The sequence below is a fragment of the Nyctereutes procyonoides genome, unplaced genomic scaffold, assembly GCF_905146905.1.
Source record: "Nyctereutes procyonoides isolate TBG_1078 unplaced genomic scaffold, NYPRO_anot_genome, whole genome shotgun sequence".
Lineage (NCBI taxonomy): Eukaryota > Metazoa > Chordata > Mammalia > Carnivora > Canidae > Nyctereutes > Nyctereutes procyonoides.
This window is the reverse complement of record NW_026575139.1, coordinates 23,182,610-23,203,615: the sequence shown is the minus strand read 5'-3', so window position 1 is coordinate 23,203,615 and position 21,006 is coordinate 23,182,610. Positions and strand designations below refer to the sequence as shown.

General features: G+C 48.6%; 1 protein-coding gene across 4 annotated transcripts in view; it reads left to right on the top strand.

Annotated features, from left to right (window-relative positions):
- ESRRB (estrogen related receptor beta) overlaps positions 1-21,006 on the top strand; it is a 108,533-nt gene that overhangs the window by 75,550 nt on the left and 11,977 nt on the right. For 2 of the 4 annotated variants that reach the window (XM_055304156.1, XM_055304157.1), the window contains 2 exons: positions 14,451-14,561; positions 15,011-15,172. In XM_055304156.1, the coding sequence (XP_055160131.1) occupies positions 14,451-14,561; positions 15,011-15,172 (273 nt within the window). Of the gene's footprint in view, positions 1-14,450; positions 14,562-14,948; positions 15,173-21,006 lie in introns of all 4 variants that reach the window. The other 2 variants (XM_055304159.1, XM_055304158.1) reach the window with 2 other exon arrangements.

Below are 21,006 nucleotides of genomic sequence, written 5' to 3'. Positions count from 1 at the left end.
CACATCACCTGCCTCAGGCCTGCGGCCTCCCTGTCCCGCTCCATTTCCTCCTCCCCTCGGCCCCTGCCTGCCTTTCCCCAAGTGTTTTCTAAAAGATATTTGATTTCAGTGAAAGCTGGGCCGACATCCATGCAATATGCTCTCACTGTCTTTGTGCTTGTTGGGCGGGCGGAGGGCTCCTCCGGGGATTCTGGGTAATTGGGTTAGTGGCCAGCTCATGTCAGGAAATTAAAAGGAGGCTCCGATCAGGTTCCCGCTGCATGGGATTTAATGGCTTTGTATTTATAGACTATTCTGCCTCTAGCCCCTGCCAGAAATACCACTTTTCTGGCCCTGCGAAGGAAGAAAGAGGATGAGAGATGACTTGCCTTTAAAAATTCCTTTTCTTTTCCAAAATACATTAGTGTTCTGAAACAAACCAACTCTCCGGCACTTCAGAGAATAGTTTTGAACTAGAGCCCAAGAACACTGGCGTATATTTGTAACCCTCACCCCCATCCCTGCCCTGCTGCACCACGTTCCATCTTACACGCGTGCGCACGCACTGATGCACACACATGCGCACGTGCGCATATGCACTCAAGTCTGACAGCCCACGAGAGCTTCCCATGGGGCCTGAAGCCTCGGGGCCACTCAGGCATGACAACCCGATGACCTTTGGTGGGGGAGATATTGACTGCATGAAGTCATAGGGGATGATCTTGTCTGTGCCGAATCCTTATTACTGTTCATGCAGGAATGGGTGTGCCAAAGCACAACATAACAGGCTCAGTGGTCATATAGACCCAGCGAGACCCCAGTGTCACCACTGATCACCTCTTCCGGTACTTTACTTAAGCCTCTGTAAGCCCCGTTTTCCTCCTCTGTAACATGGGAATCCTATTCCTAGCCATTTCCATCTTGCTCCCCCTCTTCAGGGAAAGTCCTGGAGTTGTGCCACAAAGTAGGGTGTCAGCCATTGATTTGAGATAGATATTCTTCATCATGTTATGTAATTGATTTTCTTCCATGATCCAGAAGGCAATGTTGAAGCTCCCAGAGCCTCTCTCCCCAATCCTTGGCCAATGACCTTGCTTTACATTGTCCTGAACAAATTAAAAATAGTCAAGTGGGGGAGTTTCTTACACACCTGTTATTGAAGCCATAAACCTACCTGTTGCTTCCTGTCTTCACCCCTGTTGGAGATTTCTCTGCTCCTATCAAAAGCCAGTCTCTCCACCTGTGCTCTCTCTTTCTTCCTCAGGGACTTCAGTCCTGTAGTATCCTGTAGTATCATTTCTGCTTCCAGCATCATCAAATGCTTCGTCACTCCTGGATCATTTTCTTTTTATTTTATTTTATTTTTTAAGATTTTATTTATTTATTCATGAGAGACACAGAGACAGAGAGAGAGGCAGAGGGAGAAGCAGGCTCCATCCAGGGAGCCTGACGTGGGACTCAATCCCGGGTCTCCAGGATCACACCCTGGGCTGAAGGCAGCGCTAAACCGCTGAGCCACCCAGTCTGCCCCTGGATCATTTTCATTAGCAGACAAACATACTTCTATTCTCCCCTTATAAAAACAAAATATTTAAATTAAAAAAAAAACCCACAACTGTATTTTGACCTTTGCCTTCATCTACCTACTGCTACCTTACCCTGCTCCTCTTTCCAACAAAAGTTCCCCTAAGAGTTGATAGCGTTTATTATATCCATTTTCTTACCCCATCCATTTTAAAAACAAAAGAAAATGGGAAGCCTGTGTGGCACAGTGGTTGAGTGTCTGCCTTTGGCTCAGGGCCATGATCCTGGTCCCGGGATCGAGTCTCACATTGGGCTCCCTTCTCCCTCTGCCTGTGTCTCTGCCTCTCTCTGTGTGTCTCTCATGAATAAATAAATAAAACCTTTTTAAACAAACAAACAAATAAATAAATATGGAACACCCAAAAACTTCCTTTAAAAGTAAACGTTGAGTAGATCCAGAAAAATAGTTATAGTTAGCTGAAGGCTAAGCTTCATTAAAAAAAAAAAATTTCCTTCCCCTCTCAAAACAAATAAATGAAAACCAGAAGCTTAAGCAGGATAGAAATGTGGTCCTCTCTCCTCTCTCAGTGTAACAGTCCAGAAGTCAAAGGTGATCCAGGACTGGTTGGCAGCTTGGCCAGCCTTAGCGGGTGGACCCAGTTATCATCATCTTTCAGGCAGCCAGAAGGAAGCCTAGCCCAGCCAGCTCGTTGGAAGGATGGGACCCAGTCGTTGGAAGGATGGGACCCAGAAGTGGCACATGTTCCTTCCATTCACAGCCCATGGATGGAACCTGGTCATGTAGCCATGCCTCTCCGAGGAAGTCTGGGAATTGTAGTCTGGATTTGGATGGGAGGCCATGGGAAAAGGGGAATGAATGATGTATTTCGTTGGGCAAGCACTGTTACATGCCAAAAATATACGTAAAGTTAATACTCTGAGATGAATGCTCCTGCCGTGTGGTGCTATAATTCAGGCACGTTCATTGCTGGATAGCAGGAGGCAGCCAGAGAATAAATATTTTAGGCTTTGAGACCCAGAGGGCCTCGGCTGCAGCTGCCCAACTCTGCCACTGTTGTGGTGTGAAAGCAGCCACAGACCATGTAGAAATGAATGAACAGCGGTGTGTTCTGACGAACAGGCAAAGCACCGGGTTTGGCTGAAAGCCCTTAGTTTGCAAACTCCTGCACTCTGGTATCACTGGATGAGCCCCGGAGAGTTTGTTCTTCTTTCCTACGGCTGAGGAAGCAGGGCCGCACACATCCTGGAGTCCCGGTGTCCATGCCTAAGGGATTTCGGGCCTGCGGGAGAAGTGCCAGGTATGTGCATCTTCAGCTTTCCGAGGTGATAGGAAACTGTTTTTGATTTGGTTGTACCGACCTATTACTTGTGTTCAAACATTCTGGTTGCTCCATATCCTCACCAACGCTTTTTAGGTTTTGCTTGTGTGCGTAAAGTGGTGTCGTCTTATTGCTTTAATATGTATTCTCTCCATTGTCAGAGAGAATGTGGCCACTTGATTCCTTTTCTGTGAGATGCAGAAACAGCCTTTTCCCTGTTTTTCTACTTTATTTTTTTCTCATGGGTCATGGAATTCTTTATATATTCTGGTCATTTTGTTAGTTCCAGTTTTTCAGTTGTTGGTGTTGTAAAAAGCTCCCCACTGGCTTTCTTCTCTTGGCAGAGCCCTTTGATGGTCAAGAGTTGGTAATTTTTTTATTTAAAGATTTGCAAGCGATCAGGGTAGGGGTGGGAGAGGGAGAGGGAGGGGCAGACTCCCCGCCCCCCCCTGCCCCCCAGGTCTCCATCCCAGGAACCCCAGGGTCATGACCTGAGCCAAAGGCAGATGCTTAACTGACTGAGCCAGCCAGGCGCCCCAGAAGTTAGTAATTTCAATAAATTGAATTTATCAATCTTTTCCTTTATGGTTTGCACTTTTATGTTATTAAAAAAGTTATTTTCCTAGCCTGCTTTTGTAAAGATGCTTTCCTCATGGGGCGCCTGAGCGGCTCAGTGGTTAAGCCATAGCCTGAGGTCATGGTCTCTGGGTCCTGGGATCGAGCCCTGTGTTCAACTCCCTGCTCAGCTGGGAGTCTGCTTCTCTCTCTCTCTCCCTGTATTCTCTCTCTCAAAAAAAAAATCTTTAAAAAGGCGAAATAAATGCTTTCCTCATGTGCCTTACTCTTTAGGTCTCTGATCCTGCTGGAATCTATTTTTGAGTACAATGAGCTTGTCCCCCGTCACGCCCCAGCACCCCCCCAACCCTGAGCCTGCACACTGCAACCTGCAGCCCCTGGGTCGCCAAATCGGGTACTCCTCTCTCTTCCCTCACTCAGCCTCTCAGCAATATTCCAAACAGCTGGCCAGCCTCCTTGTGCCTTTTTCTCTTGGCTTCTCGGATACCCTGCTGGCCAGGTTTCCCCCTTACCTCTCTCACTGTGCTCTTTATCAAGTCTTCTTCGCAAACGTATCTTTTTCCTGCTCTTTACGTGTTGCTGTTATGTGACTTGGAACTGGGCTCTTCACTCTCCATCCTAGACCTCTAGTTCTAGCTCATCCTGTCCATTCCAGATACCAGTGTCTAACTGCCCTGCTGGCACCTCCACTTGGGTGCCTTAGGAGGCATCACATTCTCCACACATCTAGAGGGTGCCTCCAACTGTGCCCCACCCCTCCCCTGCCACTCTAGCCTTTCCGTCTCAGGAATGGCACCCCTGTTTACTCTGTGCTCAAGCAAAATCTAGAAGTCATCCTGGACTCCTTCTGAGTCAATATCAAAAATGTATATCAGGATCCTCCTACATTTCTTCATCTCCATGGCCGTGAACTCTGGTTCTGGGAAGCACCATCTTCTTCCCAGACCTTCGCAACAGCTTCCTAATTGGACTTCTGATTCCAGTTCCTATTTAATCTGATTTCCACAGCAGTCCGAGTGATCTTTTTAAAACACTCATATGATTCAGTCACTTGGCTTCATAGTATTCGATGGCTTTCTGTTGTACTTAGTACGGAATCTGAGCACTGTACTCTGGTCTTCAAGACCCTGTGTGATCCAGCAGCCCCCTCCCTACCTTTTCAGTGTCATCTGGTCCCATTCCTCTCCTGCCCCCTCACTCCTGCTCACTTTTGCTCCAGTCTCACTGGTTTACTTTTGATCCTTAAACATGACAGACCCTTTTCTATCCTAGGAGCTTTGGCTCTCCCCGTGGCTGGCTCCTCATCCTTGAAGCCCTAACTTAAATGTCATCTCAGAAAGACCTCTCTTCCCACTTCCTTTCTTATCATATCCCTTTGTTTGCTTCTTCACTGAACTTCTCTCAGCTTGAAATTATTTATACAGTTGTTTGTTTGCATGCTTGTACTGTGACAGCCTCTAACCCAATTGTTATTGATTAAGAGTTTCATGAATTCCTGTGAAAATCCCGTGGAAATTCTGTCATAGAACACACACAAGAACTTGCACATAAAATTTTGCAGTTTTAGGGGCTACACAGAACCCCTGAAGCCCACCTAAGAGGTTCCCGAAGTCAGATTAAGATCTGTCATTACAGAATCAAAGTTTTAGAGGTACAAAGAACCTGATAAATATTTCAGGCTTCTGGGTGGTAAATTGCCTTTATTTGGACCATCAGCTGTAGAGTAGGGAGTGGCTGCCTAGATACAGGATCCAAAGGCTTACGCTCAGTTGGGATCAGTAGGCAAGAGTGCTGTAAGTGATGAGCAATGTCTGCCACAGACTAGGAAATGGGAGGCAGGCCTCATTCGTGAGTTTAATTTGCCCAAGGCCGCACTGCTAGTAAATAATAGCTGAGTGGTAGCTAGTCTCCTGGATTACATGAGGATTCCTTTAAGAAGCCCATTCCAACTCAGTGTAGATGGTTTCGCCTATAGCTTTTCCTCAAAGGGGAGAAGAGAGGAAGGGAAAGGAAGGGGAGACTGGGCCTGAATAGCTTTCCCCTATTAGCGTGTACAATGTAGGATGGAGACTTCTTGGCAGCTGGGAATGCAGGGACAACCCAGGCTTGCCGAAATGTCCTTGGGCACGTGATGGCCTAAGTGAGAAGGGTCCAGAGAAGAGAGCAGCTGATGGATACTCTAACAGACAAGAGGACAGGAACTCATCACTCAGGACCACTGTACCCACCCAGGAGCCATTGGCACAAGCCCCAGAATATAAGGTTTATCCACTCGCAAGGCTCTCTCTCTTCACCGTTATGATATGGCACCAGGGTTAGAGGCAGCCCCAAATAGCCATCCTGTCCTAGGCAGGAAGTTGAACTCTCCTGTCACCCAGATTCCCCCGCAGGATAAGTCACTAAAGGACAAGCCCCGCACATGCTGGGACACCCATCCGCATGCCCACATGACCTGCAGCCTCTTGGTACCCACATCACCTTCTGGGTGGTTTCCTCTTTCTAGAGATGAGTCAGCTGTAATTTGGTAGAACTTACCAACAGAGTCAATCGGAGTCCCCAAGGAAGAACACCGGTCAGATAAAGTACTGAGTAAAACAGGTTTAGTAAGTGCTCCCCAGACCTGGCAAGTAGTCAGAATCACTGGAGGAACGTTGAAAAGTTATCCATTCCTGGACATCACCCCATACCTACTGACTCAGAACCTCAAAGCAGCAAGTACTCAAAGTCTGTATCATTCAGAGGCTTTCCATGGCATGCCAGTGATCCCAGAGACTGGTGGTCTCAAGTTCCAAGAAGAGGAGATAGGACTCGGAAGTCAAGGTTCAGATCCACCCTCTGATGTTTCTTGGCTGTGTGTCCCTGAGCAAGTTTCCTGTCCTTTCTGAGCTTCAGTTTTCACAGGAGAATAATAACAATCCTGTATTCTCTCTCCCTCCATATTCTTATGTGGAACTAATGAGATAGAGAAATCGCTTTGTCAACTGTGAAGCACCGCACAGGTGTGAGCCTGCTCACATCATTCATAAACCGGGGACATTGAATTGAAGAGGAGCAGGGTGAGAGGGTGGGGTCTGTGGGTGAGGCAAAGGGAAGGGTCCTGACCCTGGAGACTTTGCAATGTCAGGAGGGATCCTGCCCTTAGACGCAGGCAGCAGCTCTGCAGAGGAGGCTGGGGAGGACACAGCTTCCGAGGCCTTTCCCTCTCCAGCCTTGTCTGGACGTTTCCTGTGGGAAGAGAAATGTGACAGGAGCAGCACTTGGGCCAGGCTCTGGGCCAGGTGCAGGGCCACGCTCTTCAGAGCCCTAGCTGGGTATTTTTAGTGCCTGGGTAGAAAAGAAAGAAACTTGAACTGCCCCGGCCACGGTGCCCCTGCACACTTGGCTATTTTTACTTCTGAAAGACTGGGATCTTGTCCAGCTTAGGGAGGGAAAATGAAGAAAGGAGGGAGGTGGAGGGAAGCAGGAATTATTTTACTTCCATTAAGAAAAAAAGTCAGAAGCCTGACCTTATCCAGTTGGCAAGTGGACATCTGATCCAGGATGTGTCATTTGCCACCTCTGGACAAAGACGTACCGCAGGGGGCTGGAGAGGTTAGCAGATAGGCGTGGGTGGAAACAGAGGTTTGGGGAACCTGGCACCCCTCCTTCCAGGGATTTTCTGCCCCCAGAGTGGCCCTGCTGCTTCTCTAATATTTCCTGTGTGGGAAGTGGGATGCACTCAGATGGAGGGCACCTCCCTGTGATGAGCCTGGCAGGGGCTGGGGGCCACACAGCTGCAGCCACAGCAGAGCCTCTGTCCCAGGGTCAGATGGAGGCAGCGCTCCGCCCTGTGAGCATGTTCCAGAAAGAAGCCATGTGCTCCTGGGCACAATGTTCAACCTCTCTGAGCCGTTGTTCCTTAAGAATTTTTTTTTTTAATTGTATCGGACTCATGTAGTTTTAACTAAGGGGATGTGTCTCTCTCTTCTAAGAAGGAGGCTCTCAGTTTCCTGCCAGACCCTACCACCTTCCATAGGCAGATGAACGGAAAGAAGTTACTATTAAGCACCTACTGTGTACTAGGCACTTGGCTACTTGCACACATTTTATGTTATTTATTTCCACCAACCTGAGAAAGGTGAAGTATTTTTAAGAGTTTTAATATTGGCTGAGATGCAGTTCACCTGCTTAAAGTACCCAGTTCAATGGTTTCAGGTATGTCATGTTATCAATCTTTTTAATTGTGGCAAAATATCTATAACAAAGCTGACCATTGTGAAGACCATCTATAAGTGTACAATTCAGCAGCACTAAAGCACATTGACAGTGATTCTGGTTCTCCAGCACCTTCATCATCCCAATCAGAAACCCTGTACTCATGAAACAAAAGTGACCCCTATTCTCTACCCTCCTACCCCTGGTAACCTCCAATCTACCCTCTCTCTATTCAAGATATTTCTTATAAATGGAATCATACAATATCTCTCCTTTTATATCTGGCTTCTTTCATGTAGTGTAATATTTTCAAGGTTGGTCCATGCAGGCTGGTCAGAATGTCATCCATTTTCGTGGCTGGATAATATTCCATTATGTATGGATACACCACATGTTTATCCTTTCATCTGTCAACAAACAGTTGGTTTGCTTCCGCCTTTTGGCTCTTGTGAGTATTACTGCCATGAGCATTAAAATACAAATACCTGTTAGAGTTCCTGACTTCAGTTCTTCTGGGATGTACCTAGGAATGAAATTGCTGCACTAGGTGATATATGGTTGATAATCCTGTTTAGCTTTTTGAGGAATTGCCAACCTGTTTTCCACAAGAGCTGCACCATTTTATATTTCCACAAATAGCTGATAGTTTTTTAAATTAATCTTTTTATTTTTTGAGGTAATTGGGAGATGCACATGTAGTTGTTAAGAAATAATACACAGAGATCCCATGTGCCCTTTACCCAGTTTCTCCCAATGGTAGCATCTTGCAAAACTTGCACAGTATCATAGCCAGGATGTTGATAGTGATACGGTCACAATAGAGAAGAGTATTTTTAATCATAATAATATTAACTGACACTTTCTGGTGCCATTTACAGTATTTCAAGTGCTTTACACGTACTAACTCATCCAGCCCTCACGACGAGCCAAGGCACATACTATTGTTTTCATACAGGTGCAGGAATCAGGGCACAGAAAGGTGAGGAAACTTGCTCAAGGTCACTCATGTACCAAGAGGTAGAGTCAGGGATGACATCCAGGTCTGACCTGAGGCTAGTGCTTCTCTCTTCTGCTTTGGAGGCACATACCTCTCTGGGAATCCGCACAGTTGATACCCACAGAACAAACACAGTCCCCAGATGAGCCTGGCAAGCCACAGCCAGGAGGGCCGTGGGTCTTTGCTTTCAGTCCTTTGTGATGGAGCATCTCAGCGTGGACTTGGCTACTCTTCCTGTTCACATTGCCTTTTCCCCCATTCCTGGCAAGGCTGACCAAGCACATATCACCTCCCCACTGTCCTGGTCAGGGCTGGGAAGGAACAGAGGTCCCCGGACACCAAAGAGCACTTCATGAAGGAACTATTTACAGAAGAGTGGGTGAGAACCAGTCAGAAGTGGTGATGTACCCCAGGACTAGCAAGAGTGGGGAACTTTTAACAACTGCCAGCCTGCAGAAACCTGGCAGGAATTGCCCCAGCAAGCAGGTGAGAACTATAACCGTTCTCAGAGGTCAAAGTCAGCCTTCATCCCTACCTGTGTGGTCTCGGCAAGTTACTCAGCCTCTCGTAGCTTCAATTTCTCCATTCTGTAAAACGGGCTCATAGAATCTCCCTCATAAGGATGTGGCAATCCCTGGGTGAAATAACATATGTACAATTCTTAGAGCAGAGGCTGGTACCAAGGAACAGCTGGGCAGTAGTTGTGAACTTCTCCTTATATGCGTTCGTGTCTACGAGATTTAGGGGTGTTATCATGTTGGTCTAGGAGGACAGCTCCCTACCCCATCCTGGGCTCAACCACAGGACCCAGTCTGCACAAGAACATGGATTCCAGAGATTACCAATCTTTTGTATTCTTAGCAAATTTATGAATACTTAAATTTTGGCCTGCACATGTTCAGGGATTCACAGTATTGAACGTTGATTAAAACAAAGGATATGTATTTATCACAGTACTTAGAGGTCTGAAATACTTTGCACGAAAGTACTATTAATGTTTTTAAATTCAAGAAGTATCAATGAGGTGATATAATCTAATAATCCCAGACAGTGATTATAAGTTAATTGTATTTTAATAGGCTCCTTGAGCCTGCTTTTTAGATATTTTGCTAAAACCATGAGAACACAAACAATAAGGCAACTCTCATTTCAAGTTCAAGTTGTCTTCCTTTTTTTTTTTTTTTGGCCCCCATTTGGTGTTTGTAAGACTTAAGCATCCTAATTTAGGAAATAATTGCCCGTTTTATCACTGAAAATTGCTTTCTGCTGCAAGTTACAGAGAACTTGACTGCTAGTGGCTTAAGCATCAATAAATGAGATCGATTTTCCCACCTACCAAGGACTCTGGAGATGGACGATTGCTGGCATTTTACAGGCTTCTCAGCTATAGCATTGAGGATGCAGGCTCTCTCTGTCTTTCTTTGGTGTTCTTTGGGGTCCTCACTTGGCTGCCTCATGGCTGCAGGTTGCTTGCCAAAGCTCTAACCTTCACCTTCCAGGTCAGGGCAGGAGAAAGGCAGAGCTGCACCAAACCTGTCTGTGTCTTGAAAAGCAAAACCATTCCCAGAAGCCCCCAGCATGGACTTCCCCTTACAACCCATTGCCCAGAACCAGGTCATATGACCAGCACTTGCTACCACGGAAACTGGGGAAGCAGGGAGGGACCTAAATTGGTAGGAGTGGCCCCGGGCACGTTGCCTCTACCAACAAAATCCCAGTTCCCTGAGCATGAAAGAGGGAATGGAAAGACAATTGTGTAGACAACTAATCATGTCTGCTAGACCCAGCCATTAGAATTTGATGTATTTTTAAGGGATTCATGATATAGCATCTTGGAGCAACATTCAGGATGAGAACGCAGTCTGGGCCATTATCTTATTTACTAAAATTGTGAGTGGTGTACTCTAGAAAATATAAAAACACATCGGCAGATAATAAATATAAACATAGTTGACCAATGTCTGTTTTGGCAGAATGCAGAGGAATTCAGACCTGTCCACTGTCTCTGCCCTTGAGATGCTGACTGTGCTCAGTTCAGAGCAGACTACATCAATAAAGACTAATGTGTAGAAGGCAAGGAGGTGACAGGCCTGAAAGCATTGTACAAATATAGAAAATGAAGAGTGCTTGGCCATCAAAAGAGAGTGCCCAAGGATATTAAAGTCCACAAAGGGTTGTCTTGTGAAAGGGGGGATGGTCTTCGTTGGATGGGACGGAAGGTGGAAAGTGATCTGGAGGCAGAATTTAGCTCAATATGAGGGGAAACTTTGATGAGGGATGGGCTGTCCTAAGAGAGTGCATTTCTGGAGGCTGGAAAAAGGACCAGACCCAACGATTCTTTTGTTTTCCTGAATGTGAAGGCTGCATTTGAGCTGGTGCATCAGATGCTTGGTGGCTCCCACGGGCTAGGTGCTGAGCTTGGGCGAGAAAGATGAAAGAGGTCCTTGCCCAGGAGATGCCCCTGGTCTACCAGGGGGATGAGCACACAGTGTGATGTGAAAAGTTGCTGTAATAGAGAATAAGCAAAGGGAGCTCAAGATAGGCATGGCCAGCTCTGGGCGGGGTGGGGGGGGGGTCAGGAAGGGCTTCTCAGTAGAGATGGTACTTGAACTGGGCCTTCCAGGGTGAATCCAGATTTTTTTTTTAATACTTCATTTATTCATGAGAGACAGAGAGGGAGGCATGGACATAGGCGGAGGGAGAAGCAGGCTTCCTGAGGGGAGCCTGATGCGGGACTCGATTCCAGGACCTGAGCTGAAGGCAGATGCTCAACCACTGAGCCACCCAGGTGTCCCAGAATCCAGATCTTAATTGCCTTTGGGAGCAGTGCGGACAAAAGGGACTTGGCTACATCACTTAGGTGGGGCCCAGCCTGTGGGGAGGGGTTCCCTGGGTTGGCAAGCACAGGCCTACACCTTGGGACCCCTCTACCCTAAATATAATGAAAAAAACCTGCCTGAGACAGTAGAGGAGGAAGGGAGCTCAGAAAGCAGTGCTGAAGTGGGCCCTTTCCCTTAAGAACCCACAGAATGTGGGCACTTAGGTGGCTCAGTGGTTGAGCATCTGCCTTTGGCTCAGGTCATGATCCCGGGATCCTAGGATCGAGTCCCTCATCGGGCCCCCTGCAGGGAGCCTGCTTCTCCCTCTGCCTCTGTCTCTGCCTTTCTCTGTGTGTCTCTCATGAATAAATTTAAAAATCTTAAAAAAATAAAAAAGAACCCACTGAATTTAAGAGTGGGTCACAACAGAGGGAAACAAGGACAAGGAGGCATGCATGTGAAGTTCCAGTGAATGCTGCCATGCGTGCTGCTGGGAGCGATGGCCTCCCCTGGCCTACTGGAACCACTGCCAGTTAACAGAGCATTTTCCCATAGTGATGTCATTCTGTTGTCCCAAAAGCCATATTCGGTGAGCAGAGTTGGTATTACCATGGCCTCCTCGCCCCTGTACCTGATGATGAGACTGAGGCTGTGAGAGCCACCTGGGCCAAGGCCGTATGAGCCATGAGGGGTCAGGACAGGCCTGGGCCCTTGCTCATGGGATCCTGTGGGCTGGAGCCCTCGTGGGTGTGTGGCTGGGATACGACCTGGGAAAGCAGGCAGGAAGCCAGGACGCAAGCCTGGCTCATGTCAGGTAGCAGTTGGGGGCATAATCAAACCCAACAGACTACTTTTCTTCAGAAAACAGAATAAGCTGGTAATTGATGCGTGTATTGATTGGAGCCATTGACCATCATGCTGTGAAGATATGAAGGAGAAAATTTAGAGGAAAGATTATACCCGCTGGGCCCTGGGGGACTGTACCCTGGAGTAACAAAGAGTGTGTACTGGCTCTTTTTGGGCACGTTACCCAGTTGCTGGAGTCTCAGTGGCTCTTATTTATAAAATGCGGATAATGGTGCCGTCGTATATGCTACAGGTTACAAAGGCAACACGTAGAGAAAGTCCTCGATAAGTTAGGCTGTTCTCCTGATTATTCTTACTGTGACTCGCCAGAGAGGTGTACACAGTGCTGGGGAAGAGTAGTAATAATAATGGTGATGATGTTAGTAATAGCTCTGGCTTTCTAAGCATCCGCTGGGCGTTGGACACCACGACAGACCCTGGAATGGGACGGAGAGCAGAACCGCTGGCTGTAGCGGCGTCTGGTCAGTAGGGGAAGCCAGGGTGCTGTTGGAACCCTGGAAGAAGCACCCAGCCCTCACGGGGGTCAGGGGAAGGAGGCCCATTGATGGATGCATCAAGACAGGTGCATCTTGAACACCCACTACGGGCCAGGCCCTGTATCAGGACAGAGAACATTCTAGATGGAGGTAGTGAGGGAGTGGCAACTGCCCATCCCCTTGCCTTGCTAAGGATCACCTGGCTCTTTCTGTGTTTTATTGAGCAGTTCCCACTCCAGTTGACAGCTGCCTGCGGTCAGATGGGCCGCCTGGAGGGGAGAGCAAGGCGTTGAAGTGGGGAAGGGGCTCATCCTGGACTCCAGGCAGACCCCGGCGTGGAGTAGGTGCGCAGGACATGGGTGTCCTCACCGTCCCGTGTGAATGAAGCCCGGCACTGTCACTTTCAGTCTTGCCAGCCTCCCAGGGCATGGGTGGGGGTGGGAGCTGAAGTCCTGCCAGCACTCGGGTCTGCGTCCTGCGCGGCGTGGGCCTCAGCTGCCCCCTTCACGGTCTGGGGCCCTGCTGGTCGGCACAGCTGCAGTAACCTGGAGTGGCCTTGGTAACAAGCTGACTCGGATTCCTAGGGGGCAGCCTGAGATTCTTGCATTGCAGACATTGTGTGCCATTGGATGAGGAGGCCATTTGAGGCCTGTCCACCCTGGGAAGAGTGCCAAATGGCACCAACACGTCTGTCTAGACAGCAGGGCCTGATGGGTGGGGTGGGTTTCTGGAAGCCATATAAAACCAGGGAAATAGCACATCTCTCTAGGATAGGGCCTCACTCCTGGAGAGGGATGTTAGTGTGAGCGGCCACGATTGCATTTGCACCTGCTCCTGGGAGACTTTGAGGTATTTATTTTCCTCGTATGGCCAGGACCACCTCACCTGCATCCCCATCTAGGAGCATGTGGCCCAGGACTGCGAACACTCCTGCTTTTTTTTTTTTTTTTTTAAGATTTTCTTTATTCAGAGGGAGAGGCAGAGACATAGGCAGAGGGAGAAGCAGGCCCCCTGTACGGGACTCGATCCCGGGACCCCAGGATCATGCCCTGAGCCGAAGGCAGATGCTCAACTGCTAAGCCACCCAGGTGCCCCCACACCCCTGCTTCTGCTGCCCTGACCAATCCTCACCTTCCCTCTGTTCTAGAAGACAGACTGTAGAACTCCATCCTATAATCTCTGAAGGTGGGATCCAGAAATTGATTATTTGTAGTGAACACCCATCAGGATGCTGCTTATGTGAAAAGTTTGAAAATCCTTGTTTTCATTCTTTTTGAGGTGCCTGCCAGTGGCACAGATTCCTTTTCTCTCTTGCAAGCTAATTCAACACTCCCTGGATTCACAGCAGATCTACGATAATGAGTCTTCCTTCCCCTACTCCTAGAGGAGTGCTTCTGTTGTGCTTTCCCTTTGGAAACAGAGGACTGGAGAGCTCAAGGTTGCTCGGGATAGGTTTCAGGAGGATGCCAAATCCAGAGACGGGGCCAGGCCCTGGCAGCTGGGATGGGCCATTACTATCAGACAGTTGTTTTAGGATTGTCTGACTGCCTGGCTTGAGACTGGCCAAGGAGCAATCCGAAAGGCATCTAGTCATGGGGTCCAAAGTCAGTGTTGACAAGTTAGTGGTAGCACCCAAATATTGGACAACCTGACACCTTTTCCCTTTCCTCCCCAACAGGTGTGCGCCTTGACCGAGTGCGTGGAGGCCGCCAGAAATACAAACGACGGCTGGACTCTGAGAGCAGCCCGTACCTGAGCTTACAGATTTCTCCACCCGCTAAAAAGCCATGTGAGTGCCTGGAACATCTGGCATCTCTTGGGGCAATGCCACCTTCCCACTGCTGGTTATGGGACAGTATGGATCTTAGGAAGGTCGCATTAGTGCCTGGCTTGGTGTTGGGTGCTTTGGGCTTCGTTCGGATGGCCTTTCCCTGGGGGATTTACAGAATATGGCTCTAAGTGAAGCATGATCCTAAGAAGACATGGGCCCCAGCATCCAGAACATAATAACCCCATGCCTCCCATTCAAAGCATGTTCCTCTCCAGAGAATTCACCAGCAGCTTCCCTTGGAGGGACATTTGTCAGTAGCCCAGCAAGTTTGTAGAGTCAGAGAAGGAAGGGAGATGACCTCCTAGGACTCCTCAGAACCTGAATTTTCTTTCTAAGCCATCTCAGGCTCCACCCCAGCCCCTTCCTCTTTTCTCCAACATTTACATTTCTTCTCTGGTCATTGGCAGTGACCAAGATTGTCTCCTACCTGCTGGTGGCCGAGCCGGACAAGCTGTATGCCATGCCTCCCCCTGGCATGCCCGAGGGTGACATCAAGGCCCTGACCACTCTTTGTGACCTGGCAGACAGGGAGCTTGTGGTCATCATTGGCTGGGCCAAGCACATCCCAGGTGAGTCACGTAGGGCGGGGGGAAGGTAGAGCCAGGGATGCTCAGCCACTGTCCCCACTGCTGTGGTTCTGATGCGTGGGAGCCAGGACCCAGGTGCCATGTTTTCTTCTGCACTCCTTTTCTCTCTCTGTGGGATTGGAGGTGAGCAGGTGTTGGAAGGTCCTGTAACATTCCTGAACTGCTAGCGGCTCTTCAGAACCAGTTATCATTCTAGAGGAGTGATGATTGCATCTACAATAGGTAAAGATTCAAAAACAAATTTTTTTGAATCCTTGAAGGCTGAAGGCATTTCATAGTAGACCTTATTGGAAATGTGCTGGAAAACAATGCAGGAGAGAGTTGAGTCTCTTGCTTCCTTTAGAGGCCAGGGGACTGGAGTGGTTAAGAACATGGGCCGGGGAATCAGACTGGGATTCAAGTTCTGGATCTGTAGCTTACTGGCTCTGTCACCCTGGGCAGGTCACCCGAGCCCTCTGTCTATAGAGAATACCAGCAGTGCCTCCTTCGTGGGCTTTGATGTGAGGATGAAATGTGAATAAGAGTATGATGCATGGAACACGCTAGTGTTCATTGCAGACTCACTATTGCCATGTGCCTGAGGATAAGGGAGGCCTAGCTTTTAATGGGCAGCATGGAAAGTACATGTAATAAATATGTTTCAGGTGATACAGACTTTATTTACTGTATGTGGCCCAAACCCATCTATCAGCTTCCTCCTTGTGCATAAATGGTGGAAACTGATTTTTAATTCTATTTTTGTAGACACCAACACCCGCATATTTTGCATTATACACTTGTTGGGGAGCTTTCTAAAGCCTGTGTGGTTTATTCCCTCTATGGTTCTAACAGCGTGTCTCATAGTGTGGTAGAGATATCCTGTTTTCCTCGGGGATTGATCACCATGGACTTGGATTCTCACTGGCTATGTGACATGGGGCAGTTTATCTTCCTGTCTGTAGATCCTTCTCGTGCTTGTCACCAGCTCTGAAAAATGAATATGGCATGCATGGTGATGTAGCAAAGGTGCCCTAGACTTTAGATGCCACAGTCCACAGTGGATTGGGGTGAGTCAAAATGTCCCTATATGAGATGTGCGTGCATAGCCTACAGGAAGGCTTCCTGCAGACGGGGGCTTGGGAGGCGATGCTCGTGTCACTCAGCCGGAAGAAAGCGTAGAATTCCTTCCGCAGGGACTCCCTGGTGGCCCCTGGCATTCTGACTCGGGGTGGACTCCCAGGGGATCTGAGCTGGCGCGCCCTTACTAAGGAGCTCAGGTTCTTGGGATTACACACTCAGTAGTTTTGAATCTGGCCTGTGCTGATTCAGCACAGATGTGGGGTCAGGCCACTGCTTAAGACACCTCAGCCTGGATTGCTCCACTAACCCAAGGCCAAATCTGGTACACGTCCTCCTGCCCCTCGCACCCTACCCTCCCTGTTATCCCACGCTCCTCCTCCACTGTATCCCAGCAATGGCTCAGGAGTGGCTCCTGGCGGCTCCCCACATCACTGCTTCCTTCTCCTGCCACCAATTCCTTCAACACCTCTGAGCAGAGGTGTAGAACCTGAAGGCACCTGTCTCCCATGCACCCATTCTTCTCCCATGTCCTCCCCCCACCCCCAGCTCCATCTCCCATTGGTGGCCACCAGAAGGGCAGTAGGCAGAGTGATTGTTAGGTTCACAGACTTTGTATTCAGGCGGACCTGAGAGCGGATTCCAGCTCTGTCCTTACGGGCCTTGCAAGGGATCTCATTTTCTGAGCTTTAGCATCCTTGCCTATGAATTGGGGATTATAATAGAGGGTACAGCACACTCATCCCGGCCCCCGCACGCGGTGGGTGCTTGATAAGTGGCAGGACCATGACCCTGTCATTGTCCTCTCTGCTAATAGTATGAAAAGCCTCCTTTCACGTCTTCATTTTTCCTTGTCCAAAGCTGAATTCTTTCTGATTAAAAAATAAAATAAACATAGGGCCTCATTTGTCTGTCTGAAACACTAATTTGCCCTATTTTGCATATATTTGCATGCTGAATTATTTGGGCCTGACCTTCTTGTGTTTAAGGTAAAATTAATTAAGAGTCTCCTGCCACTGCATGTAAACCTCATATTAGGGCTGATGACATATCAAGTGCCTAATATATTTAAACTAATCGACTTAATCCCGTCTCAGATTAGACAGAAAATTCACCTGAAGTCCTGCTCATTAGCCCTTAGATAAGAGACGGAGAGAGAGAGAGACAGAAAGGGAGCAGGTTTAGCAGAATAGGTGCAAGCCAGGGCCCCAGCCTGGGACTGGTGTCGGCTCCTGCTTGTCCTGGTTCCTGGACCGCAGGAGGACTCACTTAAGGCAGCTCAGGTTAGTGCCCAGGCCACTCTCCTTATGCACAGGAAACCGTATGTCATGGCTCAGGATGGGCTAGCCTTCAGTATCTGTCCAGAGCCTGGCCCACAGAGGGTCCTTCAATACTTGCCTTGGCACACATTGATTGAGGGTTTTTTTTTTTTTTTGATTGAGCATTAACTCTATGTAAGGTCTCTTGCTAGAAGTTGTGCTGATAGAAAGAATTTGATTAGTTTCTGCCCCAAGGATCTCATTTGGGAATAAGATGGATAATTTTTTAAGAAAACAAAATTATTTTTCACGGAAAATTCTAAACCTGCAAAAACAGACCGAATGATATCGGGAAGCTCCGTTAATGCCGCTGGGACCCCACAGCCCATCTCACTTCGCCTCTACCCCATGTCCTATCCCCTACCCTGAACACTTAGAATGTAGCAAGAACAACCGTGGGACAGAGTCCCCAGGCAGGAGGGACGCCAGGGGCTGCAGGGGCAGAGAGCAGAACCCGAGCAAGGTCATCAGGCCTGATGGGCAGTGACCATGGAGGGAAAGGCCAGAGGGGCATCAGGGCGCCATGAACACAAGTTTTCAGGCCAAGCCCAGAAGCTGACCTATGCACACAGGCACTGAGTGACCCACTTGGCCAGGAGGGAGGATCATTTGAGCACAAATTCATTTCCCAGCAGCCCCACTCCTTTCACTCCTGTTTTTGAGCACAGAGGACAGTCACACCGGTGAGTTCCATGGGGAACTGGGGCTGATGGCAAGTCACTCAGAATAATGGCCATTCTTTTTCTTTTTTAAAGATTTTATTTATTTATTCATGAGAGTCACAGAGAGAGAGACAGAGACACAGGCAGAGGGAGAAGCAGGCTCCCTATAGGGAGCCTGTTGCGGGACTCGATCCCAGGACTCAGGGATCATAACCTGAACCAAATGCAGATGTTCAGCTGCTGAGCCACTCAGGTGCCCCAGTGGCCGTTCTTTTGTTCGAGTCCATCTGCAGTTGCCCTATGCCACATGCAGTCCTGCATTGCTCAGGGGCCAGGCCCCAGTCTTTAGAGTGCCCACCTCTTGTTCCCAGTGAGTGACAGTTTGCAACCAGAGGCAGCAGCCTTTACGAGAGGGAGGGAATCCCTTGATGAATTGCAGCGTCCAGATGTTATTAGCTGGTTATCCCGCCACCCCGGGTGGCATGGAGGCTGTCCCAGCCAGGACAGCCCTGCCCGGCCCAGGCTGATAAGTGCACACCTCTGCATGGGACCCCCCAGAGGCCTCCTACGGAGGGGTTCCTCAGCCCGCTCCCAGGTAGCCACCGTCTGGCTCCCACTGGGGAGGGAATGCCAGCGGCCAATGAAATATGGGCTGCCGAGTGACAGCAGCTGTGTCTGGAGTGGCCTCAGATCCTATAATTACATCTCCCTTTATTACCTCTGCTAATGGCCCTCCAGGTCGACAGAAACGATAATAAATTAACAGATTATGAACTCCACTTGCCACAAATTATATGCTTTTTTTTTTTTCCTTTCTTAAATTCTAGGAGCTCATGCTGTCAAATCATAGGGGGATGGGGGCTCGGGAAGAGCCTGAATGTTATCAGATTAGTTGGTGCAGATAAAGCAACTTTGGGGCGGTGGCGGGGGGTGGGGGTGGGGGGGCAGCAGAGCTCCAGGTGGGGGCAGCCAGCTTGGGCGGGGCAGGACCTCAAGGGGGCAGTGTGTGGTGCCCAGGGGCCTGAGCCACACCAGCCTCCCCCAGCAGCAACCCCTGTGCCAGAATCACTAATTGCTGGATGGAGGAGGAGTCGTGGGCCCGGCATAGAAAAGCAGAAGTGGAGGGTGCTCGGCTGAAGGGCAGGGAGGAGTGCTTCAGCCCTTCGTTTGGGTTTAAGTAAAAGAGAGAATCTGTGCTTCTAGTAAAGATGTCAGAGTTGACAGAGGGATGGATATTAGGAGTTCCAAATCCCTCATCTTTCTTAAACATCCTTCTGGGAATTTCCTGTGCATGTATAGCCACTGTGTGCATGCCCGCGTGTATATCTGTGTGTGTGTGTGTGTGTGTGTTCTCCCCCCCCCACCATAGGACCATTCTTGAACACTGTTTTACATCCTGCTTCTTTCATTTAATTGTATCACATAGTAGCGCCTACCTTGCAGGAGGCATTGCACTGAGTGTTCCACACGTTAGCTCATTTAATCCCAACAGTGCCATGAGAGAAATAGTAGTAATATCCCCATTTTACAGAAGAAAAAATGGGTTCAGAGAAGTGGATGTGCCCAGGGTCACAGCCTGTGGCCAGCAGAGCTGGGATTCCAGCGGACAATCTGGTTCTAATGTCTGTGCCTTATTGTTACAACTTCCTTACACTTTTGTGTTATCTTTCTACACCTGCCAAAACAGTTCTACCTCATTCTTTCTAGTGGCTTCTAATATGCCATTCATTTAGCTAATAATTACATTTATATAGTGATTACATGTATCACATTAGTTATATTTAGGTTGTTTCCTGCTTGGGGTCATTACAGACCAATCTAACAAACACCGCTTCACATTTATCTCTGTGTATTTAGGGGGAGAAAATCCAAGCGGTGGAATTGCTGGGTTGAAAGGAGCATGCCTTTGGTTTAATGCTTGATTTGGTTTTATTTTGAGAACATCTTAAATCTGGACAGGTTCGAAAGCCAAAACTAGAGAAAAATGTGCACACAAAACCCTCCCTTCTATCCTTGTCGCTTCCCCCCTCCCTTTCCTCCTAGACCAGTTTTTATTTTTCATTTTCCCTTCCAGTGTTTTCTTTTTTCAAGTACTAGAAAACATCTGGGCTCTTTCAAAAATTAAAACATATCACCTATTCCCCCCTCCCTTGCACAAAATGAAGCAGCCTCTGTACTGCTCCATGCATTTTGATTTTCTTTTCTTTTCTTTTCTTTTCTTTTCTTTTCTTTTCTTTTCTTTTCTTTTCTTTTCTTCTTTCTTTCTTTCTTTTTCTTTTTTCTTTTTCTTTTTTTTTTTTTTTGCATTTGGATTTTCAAAGCCCCTTCCAGCTCCCCTTGAAGCCGTTCAAGGAGGAGGAGAGGAGTCAGGGCCCGGGCCCACTAGCAGAGAGGTCGAGCCTTGGATGGTGGCACAAACTCTCAGAGGCGCCGTCTCCCTTCCTCTGCATTTCCCCCAGAGGGCAGGCCAGTCTCTGACTCCAACACAACTGGGCAGAGGCGGTGAAATCTGAACTTGTGTCTAAAGAACGGAGAGGGTCTTCCTGAGTTCTTGGGGTCCATAGTCTTATCCCCTGGGAGTCAGGGCCCTGTGGCATTTGTTGATTCTACTGTGCTGGGGGATAGCTTTGTCCCAGGCTGGGTGGTCGGCAGTGGTCGGCGAGAAGATGGGTGCACACGGGGCAGCTCATCCCAGCACCCCTGGGTGCACTCACTGGCGGCGCTCTCACCACCCCCTCTGGAGCCCTTCTCACCCTTCAGGGCTCACTCAGCCTCCCAC